This window comes from Aulonocara stuartgranti (genome assembly GCF_965226115.1).
Source record: "Aulonocara stuartgranti genome assembly, chromosome: 6".
In the NCBI taxonomy this organism is placed as follows: Eukaryota; Metazoa; Chordata; class Actinopteri; order Cichliformes; family Cichlidae; genus Aulonocara; species Aulonocara stuartgranti.
In genome coordinates, this window is record NC_138944.1 from 8,880,788 (window position 1) to 8,904,074 (window position 23,287).

At 37.0% G+C, this 23,287-nt stretch overlaps 2 protein-coding genes across 4 annotated transcripts; one reads left to right on the forward strand and one right to left on the reverse strand.

Annotated features, from left to right (window-relative positions):
- Positions 1-459: 459 nt before the first annotated feature.
- On the reverse strand, positions 460-10,481 carry tmc7 (transmembrane channel like 7). 2 transcript variants are annotated; one of them, XM_082537746.1, is made up of 16 exons: positions 10,342-10,481; positions 7,258-7,519; positions 7,017-7,165; positions 6,685-6,840; positions 6,513-6,595; positions 6,285-6,430; positions 6,061-6,208; positions 4,861-5,043; positions 4,592-4,737; positions 4,380-4,494; positions 3,975-4,072; positions 2,504-2,687; positions 2,269-2,399; positions 1,922-2,077; positions 1,756-1,834; positions 460-1,405 (listed from the first exon to the last, which is right to left on the reverse strand). In XM_082537746.1, the coding sequence occupies exons 1-16, from the start codon at positions 10,355-10,357 to the stop codon at positions 1,205-1,207; spliced, it is 2,253 nt and encodes a 750-aa protein (XP_082393872.1). In that variant the 5' UTR covers positions 10,358-10,481; the 3' UTR covers positions 460-1,204. The 2 variants fall into 2 exon arrangements, with proteins under 2 accessions (XP_082393872.1, XP_082393873.1); XM_082537747.1 differs by lacking the exon at positions 6,685-6,840.
- A 421-nt stretch (positions 10,482-10,902) lies between these two features.
- On the forward strand, positions 10,903-23,192 carry tmc5 (transmembrane channel like 5). Of its 2 annotated transcripts, none has more exons than XM_082537744.1 (21): positions 10,903-11,265; positions 11,731-11,923; positions 12,504-12,703; positions 12,899-12,967; positions 16,279-16,395; positions 16,533-16,635; positions 16,906-16,984; positions 17,094-17,375; positions 17,911-18,044; positions 18,327-18,471; positions 18,602-18,754; positions 19,062-19,228; positions 20,111-20,186; positions 20,313-20,410; positions 20,494-20,589; positions 20,733-20,808; positions 21,238-21,371; positions 21,563-21,736; positions 21,916-21,994; positions 22,138-22,230; positions 22,319-23,192. In XM_082537744.1, the coding sequence occupies exons 2-21, from the start codon at positions 11,850-11,852 to the stop codon at positions 22,895-22,897; spliced, it is 2,928 nt and encodes a 975-aa protein (XP_082393870.1). In that variant the 5' UTR covers positions 10,903-11,265; positions 11,731-11,849; the 3' UTR covers positions 22,898-23,192. The 2 variants fall into 2 exon arrangements, with proteins under 2 accessions (XP_082393870.1, XP_082393871.1); XM_082537745.1 differs by having other exon boundaries at positions 19,065-19,228.
- Positions 23,193-23,287: the final 95 nt, after the last annotated feature.

Sequence of the window (23,287 nt, forward strand, 5' to 3'; positions counted from 1 at the left end):
GTTACAAACGTCTACGTTTTTACCGAACCCTAACATCCCTGATCCATTTTCTAACATCTCGGTTGCTGGAGAGGACATTGCTTTTTCATATTCTGGAAGTATCATACCCTGCAAAATACTATACTTAAAGTAGGAGGAGAAAAATACCAATTAACTCATCTATAGTGTTAGCGTATTGTGTTGGCCTTGTAATTATTCCATTTACTTTTTCAATAGCCAATTCGTAATCTTATTATTACCCTCTCCTTGATTACCCTTTATCACTTTTTATATATCATCCAACTGCCTTTTGTCATAGCACCATGACAGAGATTTTACCACCATCTGACTATTCAAAACTGAGTATTGCACATTCACTTATATCAGTTTGTTCCATAAAATATCTGCATACCCTTCATGTAAGAACATGAGACTAACAGAGTGAGATTTAAAAAAAAAAAAAAAAAAAAAAGGAGAAAATATACTTAAGAAAACATTTATTTTATATGTACAGTACCCACAGTCACATTAAGGCATCATGAAAGTACAAGAGTATTTTCACCCAAATCTGACAAAAAAAACCCCAAAACAAACAACCCCAGAGCAGGGACATTGTTAATAACATGCCCACAGTCCAGAAGATATTTTAAAAAGGTACTAAAACTAAGTAAAAAGTAGTGTTAAAAGTAATTTCATTCAAAATGTATTAGGCACAGTCATAAATATTCATTTGCATATGCAACAACACCCACAAATAAACAAGTCAACAAGGAAGCTGTAGTAAAAAAAAAAAAAAACAAACCCCCAAAACCCTGCGTTAATACATTTAAAGTGCATGAGATTGAGAAAAGTTTTAAAAACAAGTCCAGTAGTTTAAAAGAATCGAAGTCCTTCTCAGAAGGAAAAGATTACATGCAAGTAAATACTCTACAGCTCAACAAAAATAAAGTTTTGATTAAGGGAAAAAAAATATTTTTGAGATTTTCAATTCATATATTCACAAATATTCAGACTGTTTTGTTGGACAAACAAACAAACACCAAAAAAACCCCACTGAAAAGGTCAGAAGCACTGTGAACAGGATATTTGTTTACAATGCAGTGTTTTCACAGTTAATTAAACACATTTAAGATATTAGTCTGAAAAGTTCAATTGTCTGCTTAGACAATTGAAGAATTGTCTAAGCATGCACCTCTGCTTTGTTCAGTAAAATAAGGCCTTTGCCTTAAACTTGAGTGGAGGAGCTTGGAGCTGCATGGGCCAGGAACACCGCATCACTGAAATTGGTGGCGAAGCTAGTGTGGTAGCTAGGACTGCTTCTGCTGCTGCTGCGGCGGGGTTGGAATTTGGATTGTGGGGATCTCACACCTGAGCGCTTCTGGGCCTGGCACAGCTTCTGGATCAGGAAACGCCGGTCGCGGCCCTCCTGATTGACAAATTAACACAAACAGATTTCAGTTCACACTCTATTTGGCAATAACTGAATTGATAACAAGAACACTCAGAGTACGCAACTCCCCCTGAAGGACAAGAGCTATAATAAAACTTTGACTTTTTATGATGTTTTTATTACTGATATCGTACAGAACATATTGAAAAAATAAGGTGTGTAACTTCGACTAGATTTTCACCAACAATAAATTAAGCCGTTATCTGTACCTACAATCACACAAAATTTGAAAACGATATCTTTAAAAGTGTGGGCACTAGACTTCTAACAAACGGAACCAATTACATACTCCCTCCCTTGGGGGGGGGGGGGGGGGGAATACCTACCATTTCTAGCTGGTGTCTTAGTTCATTAATGACCCTCTTGTGTGCTCCAGCAAGTGCAATCACATAAAACATGGCCAAACTGGAAAAAACATGGAAACAAAGTATAAAATTACAGCAGAGGAAAAACAATGTTAAAAAGGTGAAAATATATAATAAGAGGACCAACCATGTGATAACAAAGAAAGAGACAGCAAAGGCCTCTGAAGAGAGAGCACGAAGAAGCTTTTCGACTCCTTTGGGTAGCTGAGAAACTGTATCTGGCACCACGTACCAGGAGGTTTCGTAATTAACAAAAGGTCCACAGGCCCGAGAACAGTTTATCCTGAACAAAAAGGAAGTATAAGTGAGTGCATACAAGTAAGAGTTCCTATATTTATCCATATTAAGAAAAAAATAATTATATGGCAGTGGCCAGATTTTGACCTTTGGCATGAATATTTCTGCTAGAGGTTCTTTTAAAGCTCCATACAAACTATACAAATATAATTAGAACACAGTATGAACATTACTCACTGTGCTATACTAGCTATGACAGGCACACAGGCAAGAGTCAGGCCGATCAACAGCACGCCGAGGAAAAAGAAGTTGGAGCTGGATGCTCGGAAAGGACGTGTGGCTGGACGACAGTTTTTGATTAATGATACCTAGCAAACAAAAATTTGCAAATGAGGCTTACTAGAATATTTCATGCTTTTTTCCTTCACTCTTGCAAGGAAAAAAACTACATGCATTCAAACCAAAATGTCACCTTCTTGATGTAAAAGATAAAGAAATATTTGAGGGTGCAGATAGCAGGCAGCAGTGGGCAGTAGAAAGTGCCGATCCAGCAGATGGTCTGACCATAGACGATCTCCAGTACATTCTGAGGAATAGAAAACTCCTGTTGGCTCATCCATTTAGCCAGGGCAGAATTACTGTACCTCAGAAGCAGTCTGGGTAGGATAGAACAAGAAGGACAAAAATGACTAAAGCAGAAATAATCAGAGAAAACAAAGCCTTCAGTGACAGAATAATTTTAGCTACATTTATTTAGACTAACTAAGCTAACACTAAAACTACCATATTTTTCAGACCATAAAGTGCACCGGATTATAAGGCGCACTGTCGATGAATGGATCTGTTTTCATACATAAGGCGCACCGGATTATAGGGCGCATTAAGCAAAACAAAACAAGTCAAACTTGACTCAACTCATTCCTCTTTCTTCCTCCACTTCCGTACCATTGATTCATTAATGCTGAATTCTCTCACAGCTGCTCTATTCCCATGTTGTTGCAGTATATTAATGACTAACCTTGTATTGTGGATGGATTGTCTCAGTTGTTCTCCTGACTGAAGTTTGGTGCATTTACAGCATCCTGCCATGCGATTGCATTTGTCCCTAATGTTAACTTTTATCGAGTGGAAAAAAGTTAGCGTTCATCCTCCAGTTTCACTGTGTTTATGTTATGCTAACATAGCTGTGTCATTAGCGATCACGTAGCACATCATTATATACCAGTTAATCCAACTTCAGTAACTCTACAAACATCACTGCTGTTTAGTTTTCTGTCCTTATTTATGCTGGAAGTGATAGCAGAGCTGTACATTTTAATTTTTTCAGAAATCTCAGTCAGAACATGCTATATCATGTTTCGGTGTAAACTAGCGAGCTAACTTCATGCTAACTTCTAACTCTGTTAAATTTAATAAATTCTGTTTTGATGGATGCCTGGATGTTAAACTTAATTGTTCCACCTGGTAAAGCAGCAACGCTGATCATTTTATTAAAGATGAAGGAATTTAGACAGTTTCTAACTCTCAGTGATGTCGCAGTATTCATCTAACTTTGGGACCTGAAGCGGACGAAGTTTTAGACCCAGATTACTCCGCGAGGCTCCTGACTACAGTAGCCGTAATTCTCCGACAATCCATCCAAGCGGTGCGGCTCTGTAGCTTAGTCGAACTAAAACATTTTTGACAGATTTTTTAGCGCAGTGTACCACATAAAATCAGTTCGAGGTCAGCAAGCACAACCAGAATTCACACATAAGGCGCACCGGATTATAAGGCGCACTATCGAAAAATACGGTAGTCCAAGTCAGCTCCTGTAACTGTTACATTAGAGATTCTTAATCTTTTATGAAGGTGACATGTTTACACCTCTTCAAATGTCATGAGATGATCACAAAACTAGATGAACTGTACTTTTTTTCTACTGTGGATAAATGAGGTCTTACTTTCGAGGAAACTCCACAAAGATGGTGACGGAAACGATGACAATGAAGTCAAAGATGGTGAGTTTGTACATCTCTTGGCCCACATGCGTTTCCCAGCACTGTCGACAGCAACAAGGATATAGAGACTGGATTTTACCATACATACATGTCACGATTTAAGAAATGTATTTTATAGGGTGATTAGGAATATACTATTTTTTTTAAATACTTTTTTAAATTAAAAGTCTAAGAGACCAAAATATGGGCACATATTCGTGCAGTTACACTTAACATATGTAATATTCACATTCTAACACATATGTATAACAGCTAATGCAAAGATACAAATGAGTTTGACACTGGTACCTGTGGCACTACCCCTGCAAACCACTGTATATTACATTATGGCAAAAGAGGATTACTTACAGGGTAAAGATCGTGGTTGTAGCCACAAATACAGGGATCATCTTTACATTTAGTGATCCGAGACCAGACAGAAAAGAGCAAAACCACAATACTGGTTAACCGCATGAAGACACACCTGTGAGGATAGGAAGAAAGAAGGCAAATCAGAAATACTTTCAAGTTCAAATCTGCATCTATGAGTAAGCAGGTCAAAACACAAGACTCCATTTTACCTCATAAGAGTGAAGCGGATCTCAAAAGCAGGAGAATAGTCCTCAAAGTTGATGATAAAAGAGAAAAGTACTGGGGTAATGAAGTTGGCAAAGGTGATAACAATTGAAGGTAGATACTCAAAAATGAGATCTACTATGAAATTCACCTGCAAAAGAGGAGAAACAACAAATACCTTTTATCCTGTGTTGCCAACATTTACCAGAAATTTCTACATAAAGGTTGAATCAAAGTGGGTGGAGAGAAAGAATATTAAAAAAAATTGTCTTACCTTTTGGTCATTCATTTGGGCTTTCTGGGAGAAGATAGTGGCTAAATAAATGCAGTAGAAGCAAGCAGCCAGTACACCAATGACGAAAAGATTCAGGATGAGACGGATGAAGTAAAGCCGACATTTTTCTTTGTGGGTGCGCTCTGCTATTTTTTGCTTGATCTTCTCATCCTCCAAATCAGTCTAAAGATATAAAAATATGAATTTTAAAATAAGGCAAGACAACAAAATGATGGTGTTTGATTATTAATTTTCTTTACTTTAGACTCATCAGTAAGACTAATGAAGTTTTTTTTGTTGTTGTTGTTTTTTTAAACTCGCTTTTGGTTGATTTTTATTTTTATGTTTTAGCTTCTGTGAAGCACTTTGTGATTTTTATCTTGAAAGGTGCAATATAAATAAAATTTTTCTTTTACTTTACTTTAAGGAACATCAAGGGACAAGTGTAAGCAATTCTCAGTGATGTATTGCACCCTCTCTAACATGCATATGAACTACTACCTCCAGGACACAGGTACAGGGTAGAGCTGCATCAACACTGAAAACAATTGGCAGCTATGTGGCAACCAGGGGCAATAGAGAGTGAATGACATTCAGTGACTTCACGTGGTTAGAGGCTAAATAACTGCTGGCACTGTGAAGCAGGCGGGACCTGTGATAAATTTATTTTAAGCTTTTAAGCTCATTTTAACTACTGATTTTATCTATTGTTCTGATTTTATCTGTTTTGATTTTACATACTGTTTTGTTTGTTTGTTTGTTTGTTTGTTATTTAGTTAGTTTGTTTGCTTGTTTTAATCAATTTTAAATCATGCTTTTTATTTGTTTTTGTTTCTAATGTCTCTGTAAAGCACTTTGAACCACCTTGTTGTTGAATTGTGCTATACAAATAAACTTGCCTTGCCTTTAACTTCCTGGTGAGGATTTGAAGCGACTACCAATGATAGCACAGAATACCGCTGATTAGCATGTGACCCCGGTAGTAATGCACGTGGGAACTGGGGCCTTGAATGTCACTAAAGCCATAAAAGTAGATTATATTAAAATGCACATCTTATTTTTACTTTAGAGTAACTGTATGTAGCTGCTGGGGTGCCATGTAAGCACCCATTTTTTCAAATTAGTTTAAAACAAATTTGTAAACTGGCCATTGTTTTGACTAGCCAGTTTTACAATCATGCTTCTGATGTATAAACTAACCTTCAGCTCATAGAGCAAAGTCTTTTTCTTCAGCTTTGCAGCATTCTCACTGGTGATGCAGAAATCCCAGCCAGCAAAGATCTTGTTGCAAAAACTCTGAAAGCAATCCTCATCCTGAATCAGATTATGTTTGAACCCGGTGGCAGACCTTCGAAAGAAGAAAACACTCAAGACCACATCTCATCACATAAATGTTATTTCTTATGAGTTTGCCTTTTTCATACCTTTTAACAATCCAGATAAGACTGAGGAAGAGGTACCCTATAGTGACCAGCAGGTATGCCAGTGCCAAATTATAAGTTATGTGGGAGAAATGGATTTTTTCCACATTGTAGAAGCCGTAGAAAAGATAGGTCTGTTCCAGAAAGCCCTGCAGATGAAGCACAGCAGGTGAGTACAGAAACTACAGAGTGGACTCTTTCTCAGGAGACTAATAATGTGACAACACTTACTTCACCAGAAAGCAGATCAGTAATATACTTATGATAGTTAACAAGACCTCGACGACTGCCACTTTCATACACGCTGCAGTAACCTGTAATATAACAGATAAGCTAAGCTTTTTCATCTTTCTTGCTTAGTATATGCTTCTAATTGAAACAAACAAACAAATAATCCTCTCACTATCATTCTGGCTGAAGGTGATATTTCCTGAAACATGGGGTGCAATGATGATGGGCAACATGACAAAACCGAACATGAGCAGAAAGATGATAAAGTTGAGTGTGACCAGGAAGCGCAGAAAGGAGAAGTAAGACAGGATCCCTGTTCCAAACATCCCTAGTGACAAGTGAAAGAGGCAAAAAGGGAGAACTTAAGTCTGACATAACACAAAGGTACACTTTGTCTTAGCAAAATTATAATTACCGATTAGCACCATCTGAACAGAAATCCAAACAAGTCTTTGAGACCAAAGAAACAATTTCTGTCAGACAATCTGTTTGTCTTTCTTTTACCTTCTATTAGGTGGATGTCTCCCCTCCAGAGCTTCAAGGAGCTCAGCCATTCTTCGCTTTCATCTCTCATCCTCCTCAGATACTTGCGGGTGCTTTGTCGCCACTGTTGCCAGCTGCTCAACTCTTGAGCATCTTCTGCACACCGTTTCCTAAAACATCAAACAGTCAAATAAACTCCTGACACACAAAAACGTTATTTAGCTATTAGTGAAAGAAGTCATAACAGACTACAGTTTCCTACTGTTTGCGTTTCTCAGCCATGGGCTTGGCTAGTTCTCTGATGTGTCGCTTCTCAGTCTGACTCTTCTGTTTCACGGTTTGTCTTACAAAGGTGTTTATACCCCATTTCCAACTGCCAGATGAGCCAACCCTTGCTCTAGAGCTGCCTCTTTGTTTGGAGCCAACAGTTGACGACTTCCTGCGGTACAGCAGGGACTGGTAACTGGGGAGCTGGTCCAGCAGAGGGTTACTGCTGATTCGCCCACTGTGATCAGTGACAAACACTTGAAAAGACAAACAAAGTAATGTTTCTTACATGACATTTATTTTTGCTCTTCTGGAACAGATGCTAATATTGCATCTGTACAGAAAACAAAACTCGATGAAATATACATAATACAAAGTAATATGACTGTGTTTAACACTGAGCTAATTACCCCTGCATTTTCACAACAGTCACTTCAAATCAGGATCAACCCATCCATCCATCCATCCATCCAATCCATTCACGTCCACATAAAAATATGGACAGCTACACGATTCACTTGATATTGGGCTAGCACAGATATATTTCTAAGGATGTATATGTTGTCTGAGATTTGCATAAATTAAACTTTTTTTTATTTGCAGACTCAAGTTGGATTCAAGTTGAGATAATAACTACATCACCATGCAAAAGACACAAACCATCCCTCATTTCTTCATGTTTTGCTATGAAATTGAGAAATAAGTGCAGAGATCTACTGACAAGTGCAATCATGCATAGAAATAGCGTAAAAATGCTATATTTGTACAGCTGTACTGTACAAATACAATGCAGCTTGAAAGTCAACATTTCATTTGACCACCTTTATTCTTCAGCACAGTCTGAATTCTCTTAGACAAGTTTGCTTTTTATTTTTTTCCTATTTTTTTCCCTCCATATATTCAGTTTTATCAAAGGACCACCACACACCATGACAAAAGAAATGAGAACAAACTGATATTAACATAGTGACTAAAGATAAAATTTAAACCATGAAAAAAAAAAAAAAAAAACTCCAGAAAGGCTAAAAAAATGCTCATCAACACCATTTAAAAAATAGGTTGTAGCAGTGGAGAGAAAAGTACTACCTAGAGCTCCAGCAGGAGGGGCCCTTCCAAGCCAGGAATGAAAAAAATGCTTTTGTTTACATTTTTTTAATCCCTATGTAAATTATGTCATAATTAAACTGCCTGAATAAATCTGTTGGATGATTACAAAAATAATAGAAGCTCTCTGCCAGACTTACAAATTTAGAAATGGTTTAGTCCAACACACATTGAGGCTCAACCTTATAGCACAGTTACTTTATTCTCTCCAGGTGACTGCTAATGAGTCTCATTACTCATGTCTTTCTCCAAGAAAGCAAAATTGAGAAATGGCATTAAAACAAAAGAATTGAGAGGCAAAGGAGGTAAACTGAGTTCACTTGTCAGCCATTAACACATTTCGTTCAAAAGGAAGGTCAGCAAAGATAACAGCTAACAGGTTAAGAATGGTTAAGAGGCTGTTGAAAACGTTAAATCAATATAGGATGTCTCTCAAATTTACCAAGCTAAACTTAACACCATTATAACATGTGGCCATGAATTTCAGAAACAGCCAGATAACCAGAAGCAGGTCTCCTCCAAATTATTTGACACATGATGAGCTCGTATCTTGAGAACAAAAAGTTATTTCAAGTAATCATTTGTTTCGATAGCAGCTTGAACTGAAACTTTACTAAGACTAACATCAAGTAGAATTCTGCTTCTGTATGTGGAGCCAGCTGTTAGGCAAGCAAGGCATTTTGAGGAAGCTGGTATATCTTAAGGCTTAAAATACCGAACTGACACTTCTTCTTAATCTAAATAAAAAAGAATGAAAAGGAAAAAAAATTCACATGCCAATAGTTTCGTTAGATGTAGCTTTTTCTACATCTAGAAAACCCTCTGGTAGCATGTCTGTGGAAACCATTTTTACGTATTACTGAATCACCTGGTTTATATCTGCAAGACCTTTAAACTGCCATATGACTTCTGTTTGATAACATCAAAGTAAAACAAACAGAAAATGGCTGTCACAAGTTCAAAACATTGAACATATCATAAATCTAATTTAATCTAATGTATTTTTAACATACTTTAACATACTGATATCAGGTCTTCTCAAGGTACTGTTGTTATAGTGTTGGGATTCATTTAAAATTTCACAAATATAAAGATAGCTACATTATTCGCAAGAGTTAAACTGTGCCTCAATGATCAGAGTTGACCTCTGACATGAGCCCCAAAAGGATGAAAACTGAAAAATTATACTTCAAGTAAGAGTTTGTGTAGCAGGGTGAGCAAGAACATGTGATAGAGGATGGTGGAAAGGAAGAGAAAGGGGGAATTGAGGTTGCACTGACTGAGAGTGGTGAGAAGAACGAGAGGAGGACAGAGTTTTCTAACACTTTTCTAAGTGACAGAAAACTGAGAAGAAGCTGTTTTATATTATGGGAATAATAATAAAAATCAATACAAATGAAGAAAATGATGCACCCTTAAACTCGACATTCCACAAAAGTAATTAATGATAAATTGTAGATCACAGGATACTGATATTTCAAACTGTGCACACTTATGAGCTTTTAATAGATTTTTAATAAGTACTGTATACGAACAGGTCACTACTGGCTACCCTAATGTCCCTAACACCCTGCGCCTTATAATAAGTTTACACATACAAACAATAACATCACGTCACAACTCAAGTATATGTATCTACAGCTAACAAAAACATTGTTAAAATTCGACACTCCTTTTTACGTTTGCCTCCCAGGAGAAAAGACAATGGCTAACCAAGGGAGCAGACTGTTTTATGAGCCGACAATTGAGTTTCGACACCGTAAACACACTCGAGCCAAACCAGACAAACAAAATCTCTTCCTGCTCTCATTTGAAGGTCTTCCTGTAATCGTTATATGACCCTCTGTCAAATCATTCACCAGCACAACAAACTTTTAGCTACTTTTTAGCGGCTAGCATTATTAGCTAGTTAGCTAATGTAGAAATAAATTGGGTTAATTAATGTTCTGAAGTAATGCACGAACTTCAAAAATACCTGAGTCGACTTCCATTGTTTCCTTTCCGACAGAATAAATACAGCTATTTATGTATTAGCTAACAATTAACCATCAGACTTCGTCAAAAACAAGGAGTTAACTCTCCCAGCTGTCAGGAAGATAATAGCAGTCTTTCCCAACATCTACTTCCTGGATGTGGATACAGCTCCGGGAGCGACACTAGCTATTATTTATTTATGTTATATCTGGGTGTCGTGTTTGGTTTCATTTTATAATAGTCTGTGTTGCTAGTTACATGTTTAATATTATATTCTATGCTATGTAGTCATTTTTGTAGGATTTTTTAAGCGAATGTGCTAATTATACTAATATGACAGGTTTAAGTTTAAAATAGGTTTTAGTTAACTCACAGTCTCAAAAGAAAAAAACAAAATTATGAACATACAGATTACATATTATATTAGTTAGTTTCACAGTCACACAATATATTCCCAGTTTGTCTATGTTTGTCCTTTCACTTCATTAAAATGCTTGCTCACAACTCTTCCTTCCCTGTGTGGAGCATAGTAAACCCAATTCGCACGCTCATTTTTTCCGGTTTCCGACTATTTGTTTATTGGTTAGGTTTCATTTATCTGTCTGTAACAGGATTCAACCCTATAGGTCAGCCTTTTGAGCCTTATCACCTTAAGTTTTAATAAGGATGCTAAATAATTATTAGCACTGGCGGTTTAATTATTCATGTCACAATCTAGCGTAACCTTTCAATATCCAAGTGCCAGTCCAAAAGCAGCGGACTTTTACCTTTGTGAGCTCAGGCTAAACTTCCTGGTAGGAGGACAGTCCTTCTTTTTATGTCACTGACGGTAATTCAGAGATACTCCTCAGACTTTTAAGCTGCAACTCTGTATTGTCAGGACGCCCTTTTAGATATATTCTCTCCATTACAGGACAGTAACCAGGTAAGCAGAGGCTAATAACAGAGCAGAATGTCATTTGACAAGTTCTTTTAATCTTTACAGGTTTGTTATTATATGAGAACCTAACTCTAACTACACATTTCTTATAGGTTTCCTGTTTCCATAGTTCAGCCATCAGTCTGTTGTTTTCTGTTCATTGTTATATAAGACCGAGGTGTTCTCTTGCCATAATATAATGGTTTTTGTGAGAACCACAGAGCTATACCACTGCAACCAAACCTCTTTCCACAGGCTGAAACCAAACCTCCTACATGAATTTATAATGATCGGACCGAGCGCTCTAGAGATCAAATTGCACATGCTTTCTATGAAGCTGCCTCTATACAGAAAACTATGTGGTATTAACATGTTATACTACTTGTTTAGGTTTAGTCTTTAGCTTGATAACTTGACTTCAAGCACAATTCTATTGCTTTATTTTAATATTTGTCTTTTATATGGAATAAGTCGTTTACATTTTGCCACTTGACACCGAAATCCTCATATTGGGAGCGACTGGGGCATACTGAGCTGAGGAATCACTGCTGTCTCCAAAGAAAAGCAAACGGATCGATTTGAAGGATCTCATGACAAGTTACAGGAACGGGGGATTTTTCAACCATGCATACCATGACACCGAGACTCTGGAAATTGATAGAAGGTTTGTGTTTATATTATAACATAAAATTTGTTTTTGTCCTCAAATGTGCATCAGAGAAATCTTTTTTCCTGAAAAGTATAGAATTACAATTTGTCAAAGAATGTGTTTGTGAAGGAGTTTGAGTGGTGTGTTGTGTGTGCTTGTAGTAAGAGGAAGTACTGTGAAGAAAAGGTCAGAATGTCAAGCAAGCAAATGAAAAACTAGCTTCAACAGGATCGCCTCAAGAAAAAGGCAACAGCGCGAATTTGTTATATATCTTTGCTTTATCCTCGGCTGGTTCATTTTAGTGTTAATCTTTTTGGTACAAGATTTAAGGTCTGAGGATTGTGGATGATTATATGAGAGCCCTAGAGTAAACTTTAGCATACTAGTCTCTGCAGTTTACTGTTAAAATGAGTCCAATACTCTATAAGACTGAATGTACTTTAAATTAAATAAAACCTCCACAGTTTAAATTCAAATAACTATATCGGTGACTTGAAATTTCTGTTCTCTTCCTGATGTGATAACGTCAGTGCTCTTAGGTGTCATACGTTTATATAATTTATTAATAATTTAATTTATTCTGTTTGGGCTCTAGGGCTTCCAGCAAAACCCATCATACTAACCCCTATGACAACAAAGACCCAACCTGGTGGGGTGACAGGGCTAGCAATGATGCTGCTATAGGGAGAGTGCCTCAAGGTGGCTGGCAGGAACAAAGCTGGAGGGGTAGAGAAAACATCCCAATGGATGCCATCTCCATACGCCCAAGGAGTCCTCCAAGGCACCATGGACCCAGTATGTGTATCACCTCTTTGTGGCCATGTTAAATTATTTAACTATAAAGCAACATAAAGTTTTTGTACACATTTGTGTTTGTTTGATTGAAAAAGTTGTGTTACTTGTTCAGCAGCTTCGTTTTTTGTATATGCCAGTGGATGTTGCTAAGTAACCTTTTGTTGATACTTCCTCTCTATCTCCTCTACATTTTAGATCACAGTATATTTGGGATGGACCCTGAATATAATCAGTCAAGATCTATTCCACTTCCATCGTCTTCAGGTAATACGCTTCATGACACTTAAGATTACACAGTTCCTTTATGGTATAACTAAACACACATTAATCTGTAAAGTTTCCATCACAGGATAATCATTTCACTCAAAAAAATCTGTTGTTGGATGAACACAATTTAATCATGGCGCCTTTTGCCACGTGATTTAACCAAGTACAATAACCGATTTTTGACCATGTCAAACCAACACATTTGGCATTTGGTGGCTTAATGTAATCAGATTATGTTGGATCAGCGTAGTATACTTACATTGACTTGAAGTGATTTATTTAAGTATGTAGAGTGAAATTTGTTTTAATTGATTCTACACAAGTTAAAAACTTTAGGAAAACGCAATGAAATCTTGTTGTTTGAACAACTACTTTGTTAATCAAGGCAATTACTGCTAGTCGTGCTCAATGAACCAATATGGGGGTTGATGATTTCATGGAGACAAACAACCATTTGCACTTATATTCATGGGTAATTTAGAATTCTTGCTGTGAGGCAACAGCACTAACCATCACGCCACCAAGCTGTCAATCCAGGCTTACCAAAACTAGGAAAGCTATGATTAGAAGGCTTGATGCAGAATTTTCTGTATGTTTTTGTCCTTGACAGGTTAAACCACAATAAATAGCGATAGCATACACGTGGTGTAGTTGTCTGCCTCTTAAAACTCCAGCGATTTTCCTGCAGTTTGACATCTAATGTGATCTTGTGAATTTTGTGAGTCCAGGCAACTAACCACTCTTACTAGATTGTATCATGTCATCTCAACAAGAACAAATTAAGTTGCTGAATTTCATGCAGATGCTACATGATTTAATTACATTCACCATTGAAACATGAAATTATTTAGTTCAAATTACAAGTTTGAATCTTGTACATGTAACAACCACCCAATTTCATTTTTTTTTTTGAGTGTTCAAATAACATTGCCATTCATCCTCATACTCATGTCTTCACTAGACTGTATCCTTAATTGTGGATATAATGGATGTCAACAATAAAAGCTACAAGGAAATTGGCATAGAAAATAAAACAGAGCAAAGGGGATTATTTAGTAAATGTTTTTTGCATGAAGTTCAAATAAAAAGTTACAGCATACAGTAGAAGTGTTTGTTGGTCGGTTTTTCAACTACACTGAAAAAAAGGGATTGGCCAGCTCTTGGATTTATGTAAGTATCTTGTGTGTATTTAACACAAGTGCCTCATGCTTTAAAGTTAAGTGTAACTCTATAGTAACTCTATAGTGTAGAAACTACATAATATGCAGAGAGGGTAGATTAAATTGTTCATGTTTGAATCAGAATCAGAATCAGAAAGGGTTTTATTGCCAAATGTTGAGCAGGTTTCCAACATTAGGAAATTGCTGCGGTGCTTCAGTGCAAACATGCTGTCATAAATTGCGCTTAAATAGACATGAAAAAATAAAAGTAAGAATAAGAATTAAAAGTGCTACGTAGAAAGATATATGCATGAGATATACATGAGATATATACATGAGAATAAGAATTAAAAGTGCTACGTAGAAAGATATATACATGAGTGCAGGTGGTGATCAGTGCCAAAACATGGAATCATGCAGTGAACACAGCGTAGGGTCATGAGCTAGTGGTGGGAACAGTCATACGGTTATTGTTCATGTGACCAACAGTGAGTGAAGTAAGTCAATAATATAGCAATGTTTACATCACACAGGATTTCAGTCTCGCACGCTTTGGATCGTGGTTTGACGAAGGCATCCATCTCAGTCAAGTCGAGCAGCCGCCTCTACTTTTTTGGTAAACCGAAAGAAGTAAATTGGGTGGTTGTTACATTAAAAAAGCCTACCTTTTAATTTGAACACAAAAATTTCATGTTTCTATCTTGAACGTAATTAAATCATGTAGGATCTGTATGAAATTCAACAACTTAATTTGTTCTTGTTGAGATGATCTGATACAATCTAGTAAGAGTGGCTAGTTGCTGGACTCATGAAATTACACAGACAACTACAAACACACCACATGTATGCTATCGCTTTTTATCATGGTTTAACCACATGTAATGGTGGCATTAGTGCTGTTGCCTCACGAAGGTCCTGGGTTCAAATCCACAATTTAATGTGAATGGTTGTTTGTCTCTGTGGTAGACTGGTGAGCTGTCCAGGGTGTTCGCTGCCGAGTGACCTATCACTTCAGGCTTATGCCCCTGAAAGATAGGAGGATTGTAGTTGTTGTAGACCCGTTCACTTTTTATAGTAACCAGACTCTAGACTTTGTTGAACATTATGTAATATGAAGACAACATGTAGTATTTAAGTGACCAAGTAGTACTGGGGTAAAAGTTATTGAATAGTGTTGAAATAAAATGACAAAATTGTGAAGGATTAAAATATTCCAAGAGCTCAACTTACTTCATCTAAACATGTTTCAGTTGTGTTTTCTGAACACAAAATGCACAGGTTTATTGAATAGGAATAAGTTGTGTTGATTTAACTCATTTGTCTAAGTTTCTGCCAAAGCAAAACATTTGTGTGCAACCAATGTCCACTATTGAATCAAGTAAATCCAACATGGCCTTTTTTTCAGTGTATAGTTTAATTACCATAGAACATGACACAGATATACAACTTTGATTTACATCTGTTTTCACTTGTCTAATATCTATTTCATCACCTATTACATTAAATACACAAGTAAACTGTATTAGCAACTGTTGGATGGACTGTCATGGAATCCATATAGATAGAAATTCAGGATGAATTATAACTATGTCTTCCATTTCCTCCCATTTTATTTAATCTTTATGCTTCTGAAAGACTAAAAAGAAATTCCAGAGTCATACCAAGACTAAAACTAATGCATGCAAATAATACACACAGACTGATACTCTGACAATAACTGCAAAGTAATACAGTTTGGTGGGCAATGGCACCAACACCTTCAGTATCATAGCATTATATGAAATGAAAATAAATATGAAATCATAAATTCATCAGAAATAAAGATTTTGAACAAACAGTTGCATATTAGGACCCACATTAGTTTGTATATGGTGCTGTGTCCTGTACTATCAGCAGTGCTTTCTGTCAGTGTTTTTGCAGTCGATATTTATCTTTAGATTTATAAATAAGTAGCAGCTTATTGTTATTATAGAAAAGAGTAAGTGATAAAGGCTGCATAAACGGCTGCAGGTGTTACATTTAAAAATGCTACCCAGTTCATTTGCTGACTGTCACTCTGTTCTTGTATCAATCTCATGCTTTTGAGTTTGAAAATCCACAATAATCACAACAGAAGGCTGGCTGTCTTTTGCTTGTGTGCAAATCCAGGAAAAATGACAATGCGGTGGAGAGGAATAGCGATGAGAAGGATGAGCATGTTTCCTAATGCAGATCATACCCAAACAGCTTTCACAGAGGATGCCATCTGGAATGAGATGCAAAATGGTAAGCACACCTGAGGGGTGTCAGATTATCCTGTGGATTTTTGGATAGTGAATTATGACACCTGATATGTATTCTGAAAGGCAGTACTCGCAAAGATTTAACAGCCAGCACTTGTCTTGTCATCTTGTGTCTGGCAGAGCAACAAAACTTGCTCGAGGAACTTGCTGCTCTGTCAACACGAGACAGAATCCAGGCCATTCGGGATCTTCCAATGAGCTTTAAAGACAAGAAACATATCAGGTGGGTGAGCCACAAACAAATAAAGATGATAACAAAATCCTTCTCAGTGTCATTCGAAACATTTAGTTAAACATTGCATCCTGCTGGGAACCATAAACTAGGCTGTATGCAAATGCTTGGAGGCCACAGGTGTTGCAATAAAGATCTCTGAAGGAAGTATTTGTCCAACACAAATTACACAAGAAAGTCCAAAGGGGCTTCTACAGCCTGCAGAAACTTGTGATGCAGGTAATTTGCTTGACAAGGATCCCAATGGTTTTACTCTTACAGGAAAGAATTGGAATTACAGTCTTCCAAGAAGTCTCGCCAATTCACATGTTTGGCAGATTGCTCTGAAAAGCTGTCTCTGGTGAGTGTTTTATCTGTCATAAAAGCAACAGCTGCATCTCTTTATGAGCCTAGCTCATTCATAATTTGTGCTCATATGCTACATACAGAATGTTATGATCTTTTTTCAGTTTTCACGAAAATGCGGGTACCATGTAAAGTCAGCCAAGCAGACCCTGAAACTGTGGCAAGGCGCTATGAAAAGCATTGGTGGGAAGTTTGGGACCAGTGTTCTCACCTATTTTGTGTTCCTGAAGTGGCTTCTCATGTTTAACATTTTCTCATTCCTGGTCAACTTTGGCTTTGTCACCATCCCTCTGCTTGTTTACAAGCAAACCCCAAACATTTCTCAAATTGTGAACAACGTACCCCAAAATGTGACCTTCAGAGGACTGGAGATACTAACTGGAGCTGTAAGTAGTACATGCATTTATCTTCTGTTGAAGTCACAACCATCCTTATTTTAAAATTTAAAGCTAATGTAATAATTACCATTTAATTAAATGACTATGTAATATTTAAAGAGCTAATTATTTGGTTTATGCTCATGTCTGTGAAGGTTCTCAGTCATGGCTCATGCTCATGGCTCAAATCTGCATTATTTTGGATGCAGTTATTTGTTTTCCAATGATGGATACAGTCTGGACAGATCACCAGTCTCACATCCACACCTATAGCCAGTTTAGTCACCAGTTAACCTAACATTCATGCACAAAGAGCACATGCAAACCCCAACCACAAGTGGGGTTTCGTCAAGTGGAGTGACAGTGCAACAGCATTTGTTTTCACAAAAGAAAATCTAAAACATGAATCTGCTCTAGATGGCAGATCATAATCAATTAGAACTAGCAAACACTGTTGATATGTATTATGTAATATCATGTTAGATGTTTTCTAATTCTCTCTGTACTGAGTGAACAAGAGTTGCATATATTTTGGATTTCCTAGGGTTACTTCAAGTATACGGTCATGTACTACGGTAGCTACAGCAATGAATCTCTGGTGGGTTACAACATGCAGCTGGCCTATTTCTTCACCATTGCAGTCTATATGGTGCTATGTGGAATTTCACTTATTTTCAGGTTAGTTAAGTCCTCATCATGCTAAAGATTTTACTCAAGTCCACAGGGAATTTGCTTTGTTATGACTCCTCAACATGCATGTGGGAGAAGAGGAGATAAGTTAAAAGAAAAAATTGATAAATATAATAATAAATTATTAGGAAATGTGAAAATTCTAATATAAGTATGCCAAAACAAGCAATCATAACATTGATTAATAGTTGTAGATATAAAAACTCTCATAGCTGCTCCAATAGCTCTGATTCTAACAATGATTCTGAATCTTGATTTGTCCACGTGCAGCATGGCAGTCAATTTCAAGAACAACTATGTACTAGCAGACTCGACATCAAACAGTGCATGGCAACTTCTTTGCACCTGGGATTTTAGTGTAACCAATGAGAAAGCAGTGAAACAGCGCAGGAACAACCTTTGTGTCCAGCTCAAGGTGACTTATAGCTTTTTTCTTTTTCTAAAAAATATCAAATGCTGAATTAACTGTGACAGATTGAAATTCTGTATTTTACACCTACATACACATCAGTATTTCATTGTTTGTCCTCTTGCTGCTCACTCAGGAGTCTTTATCAGAAATGGCCCAGCAGGAGCGCCTTACAGTCTCTGAAAAACTGAAGCACTATGGGATTCATTTTAGTTGCTGGCTTCTCTCCACAAGCTTGGCTTTTGGTTGTGCAGCCGGTATTTACTATCTCTGCGAGTATGAGATTGAGGTACATAAGTTAAAATGGAATAATTAGACTTTGGAATTACTTGTGTCTGTTAAATGTAGACTACAGGCAATGTGAATGCATATTTTTTCTCTAGAGAAATCACTTTTCTTGTTAGTAAAACTAGTAGAAACTAAAAAACATGTAAAAATATATACCTCACCTGTACTCTCAGAGCGTGAAAATCTAAACCAGGTGTCATAAATTTACTGAAAGTCTTGTCATTTACCAACAGTGCAGGGTTTTTATTGTTTCATTGCATACAGTATTTGTCATTATCCACTATCTTTACCTGTTTTATGTTTTACAGCAGCCAACAGAAAATGACAATTGGTCTCTGCTTGAGGAGGCAAAGACACTCCTGGTTCCCTTTGTGGTGTCTTTAATAAACCTGGTTATTCCACTCTTCTACTCCCTCTTCAACAAATTTGAGCATTACTCCACCCACCGCAAACAGATATATGCTCTGTTGATCAGGTGAAATAAAACAATATATGTATATAAATATGTCTATGTCTATGTCTAGATAGATAACAAAATACAGATATCTTAGTTTACCATTAGACCGGAAATAAGGAGGCAACTAACCTTGTTTTGGTGTGCCTATGACATCATCACAGAGTCACCAGCATGGTAGCAGGCTCCCAATCTTGTTAGAGTTAATTGCAGTGTAATTTGTGGGCTGTGTTATAAAACAATGTAGGACTTCCTGAAGTATAGTGAGAAGACTGGGAGTGCTAGGATCTAGGAACAGTTCTAGGACCAGGCTTAAACAAAAGTATATATAAAGTATAGTGGTATCTATGTAAAGCCATGACTGTATATATGTAAAGTGGTGCAGCTATCGACACATCTATAAATTTATAGACCATAAATGCCTTAATGGTCTTGCTCCCCCATACCTTTCCGAGTTACTTCAGCCTTATATTCCTTCGCGGACCCTTAGATCAGCTGCTTTTGGTTGTCCCAAAATCTAGGCTAAAACAAAGAGGAGAACGAGCCTTTTCAATTATGGCTCCAAAACTTTGGACTACGCTGCCTTTAAATATTAAACAGGCATCTTTGTTTCCTGTTTTTAAGTCGCTTTTGAAAACACACCTTTTTTCGATTGCGTTCAGACTGGTGTGAGTTGATATGTTTATTATGTGTAGTATTGTGTTTTTATGTGAGTGTCAGTGGCTTCATCTTGTGTTTTACTCCTTTGTTTCTGTACAGCACTTTGGGAAAACTTTCTGTTTTTAAATGTGCTATATAAATAAATTGGATTTGGATTTGGATTTGGACATCTAGCACAAAGCAAATATAATTATTTATTTAACCAATAATAAAAATTGAAATACTTTCTTTTTTCACATACAGAAATGTCTTTCTCAAGATGTCCATTCTGTCTGTTTTGTGTTATTATTGGATGAATAAGGTGCCTGATAAAGGTTCAGTAAGTAATAAATATCCATTTATCTATTTATTTGTGTTTTTTAAACACAACATACGTTTATTTTATCTGTCCCTACTTTATTCATTAGGCATAGACATTCATTCGTGAATTTGTTTCATTCATCAGGGTTGGGAGTCCATGGTAGGGCAGTCTTTGTACCGTCTGGTCCTTTTTGACTTCCTTTTCCTGATGTTGGGATCTTTCTTTGGAGAGTTTCTTAGCAAGTGAGTTATAGAATTTCAATTCATATTTTATATTGTTAGATGAACCTATGTTTAAAATCACATACTCAATTTCTGTCTAATAGTGTGATCGGGACAAAATTAATACCACGCATGGGGGTTCCTGAGTTTGACGTAGCCAGAAATGTGCTTGAACTCATCTATTCACAGACGCTGGCCTGGTATGAACCATATGAACAATACATTCGACATTTCATAAGTTCTAGCAGTGTGTCAGTGGATTTTAGTCAAATCTTATGTTATCTATCTTGATCTTGGACCTTTTTAAATTATTTAAATGCAATCGTCTATTTTCTCTCCACAGGATTGGAATCTACTTCTCTCCTCTGCTACCTGCCATGCAGATTTTCAAATTCTTCATCCTGTTTTATCTAAAGAAGGTAAATGCTGCTACCAGGACTGCTCCATGCTCCATAAGGGTCATGTTACTCTATTTGCACACCTCAGTCAATAATTAATTAAAATCCTTTCATCACATTGAATGGATGCTTTATTTTGGGTAATGGAAAAGACAGCCTGGGTTTCGGATTTAAGGAGTAACCATTATGGTTTAATGGTACCAGACAAGATCAATCAATCACTGAAATTTAATGAACTTTGTAGGATTTGTAATTTGATCTAGGCCGGATCTGCTGATGCTGTGTGTTTCATGAACCTGCTGAATGATCTTTTAAAAAGTCAATTCCAAGCTCTGTTTTCTGTTATGGCTCACAAGTTTATTAGCAAAGTTACTACAAAAATAAATCAATATATTTGTTTATGGATGTGTATTTATGGGGTAGTACAAGTTTGGTTTTTGCACTTCTCAGGTCAGTCTCACACATAACTGTCAGCCCCCACGGCGATCTGGCAGAGCAGCTCAGATGCAAACCATCTTCATCTTCCTTCTCTTCTTCCCGTTCTTCGTGGGAGCCCTGTCAATTGTTGCATACACTGCCTGGAGGTAAGAGGACATGACTTCAACTGTTAAAAAAGAGAAAAATATATCCATCAATTCTATTTTATTCTTTTCTAAGCTAAAATAAAATAATATATTTATATATATTTGTCTTTGATTAATAATGCATTTTGTACTGAAAATACAGAAAGGTTCCAGTCTCAGTCTTGTTTTGTTCACTCTGTCTTGCTCCATAGCCTGACTCCCTCAAAGTCCTGTGGCCCTTTTCGTGGACTCAACAATTCCTTCAGTGCGGTTGATGTCTGGATAGATGATCTAAAAAACATCACTGGCTCTCAGTGGGTCGTCGAGATTTACAATAATGTCATCCGGAGTGAAATCTTCTATTTTCTAATCACACTCATCATCCTGTAAGTGCATAGTGCAAGTGCTGTCTTATGTACACAGCATGTACTTTGTAACGTTGACCGAAAAAGTCCAAGCCATGTTTTGCATATAACTGAGCTTTGCATATAAATGCACATATGTACTGATGCAAAATTTGTGTCATTAAGCAAATGGTTTTCCTGTGTGCAATTTTACTGCTCAGTGTCATCATATACATATTGTGGCAAGTCACTAATGGTCGAAAGGAGCTTATTCGTCGTCTGAGACAACAGATTGTCAATGTGAGTTTGTTCTAGAAACTGTTTCCCTTAATATATGTTTCACCAGACATCAGGAACAAGTGGAACTTATCTAGTCTTGAATACATTTACATTTTATGTTTTTGTTTTTGTTTGCCTGACTGCTTCTGTTTCCCTCCCACCAGGAAGGGAAAGACAAGTCCTTCTTGTTAAAAAGGTTACAGGACCTTCAAAAATCTATCCCAAACAAAAACACCAAACAGAAGAAACAAAAAGGGGTTTGTTGTTAAAATTATTTCCTGCTGACATCACTTTGCATGTAGAAGCTTGTTATCAGCCTTACTGAATATTTTATTTACTGTTTAGAGCATGAAACAGCATTCATATGATCACTCATCTGGTGATCAGTCCAACTCAAATGCCATGGTTCAAGCTTTACTTGCACGTCAGCAACTTGAAGAGGAGGAGAAAAGATACAGCATTGGTGGAGTACCTGTTCCTTCTGAAATGTCTAACTCTAGTTCTCTGATGCAAGCCATGTTGGCCCGTCAACTAGCTGACCAGGAGAATGAAGATCAGTATCCGATGCATGATGAAAACCCATCATCTTCCAGTGCACTTGCTCAGGCCATGGCAGCCAGAAACAGGGTGGAGGATGAAGACAATAATCAATATGACATTTTCAACAGATCCAGTGCCGTCACACAGGCCATGCAAGCCAGAAGAAGAGCAGAGGACACAGAAGATGACATGGGTGACCTGCCGCATCCAGTGTCAAGTGTCATGATGCAGGTCATGCAGGCCAGGCAGCAAGCACAGGAAGATGACAGAATTCAGTGGATGACTGCTCCACCACAAAACCCTGGGCCTTCAGGCTCTAGTGCTCTTATCCAGGCCATGCTAGCCCGGCAGGCGGCCCAGAATGAATACGATGATGGTTACTGAACAAAATGCTGAGTTTTATCTTACAGTGATGAAAAAAACAGATGTATGAAAAACATCCACGTGGCTTTTTAAGACTGAATTTGCACTTTGCGAAGAATATATGAAAGAGATGAGTGTGCAGGTCCACCTCTTAATTCAACTTTTATACAAGTAAATTTTGAAATCTTTCTATGATGGTATATCAGCCTTGTGTGATGAGTAATCCTAAACATAAATTTGTGCCATTTGTAATGTAAATGTTGTATAAGTTGTTAATTGTTGCACATAATGAAATGTGAGCTAGAAAAGGCAAAATAAAGGCAAATGTTAAAAAAAAAATGCCCCTGCAAAATTTGTTACAGTTGTTACTGGAGTGAAATGTAATTTTCCCAAGTGGCTGATAAAGACAAC

Coding starts and splice junctions, on each gene's coding strand:
- tmc7 (XM_082537746.1), bottom strand. Junction 6,431..6,512: donor CTGATCTGCTTTCTGGTGAA/GTAAGTGTTGTC, acceptor CTTCATCTGCAG/GGCTTTCTGGAACAGACCTA. Junction 4,495..4,591: donor ATCCGCTTCACTCTTATGAG/GTAAAATGGAGT, acceptor CTATCCTCACAG/GTGTGTCTTCATGCGGTTAA.
- tmc5 (XM_082537744.1), top strand. CDS start 11,850: ATGACAAGTTACAGGAACGGGGGATTTTTCAACCATGCATACCATGAC. Junction 18,472..18,601: donor ACCTTTGTGTCCAGCTCAAG/GTGACTTATAGC, acceptor CTGCTCACTCAG/GAGTCTTTATCAGAAATGGC. Junction 21,737..21,915: donor CTAATCACACTCATCATCCT/GTAAGTGCATAG, acceptor TTTACTGCTCAG/TGTCATCATATACATATTGT.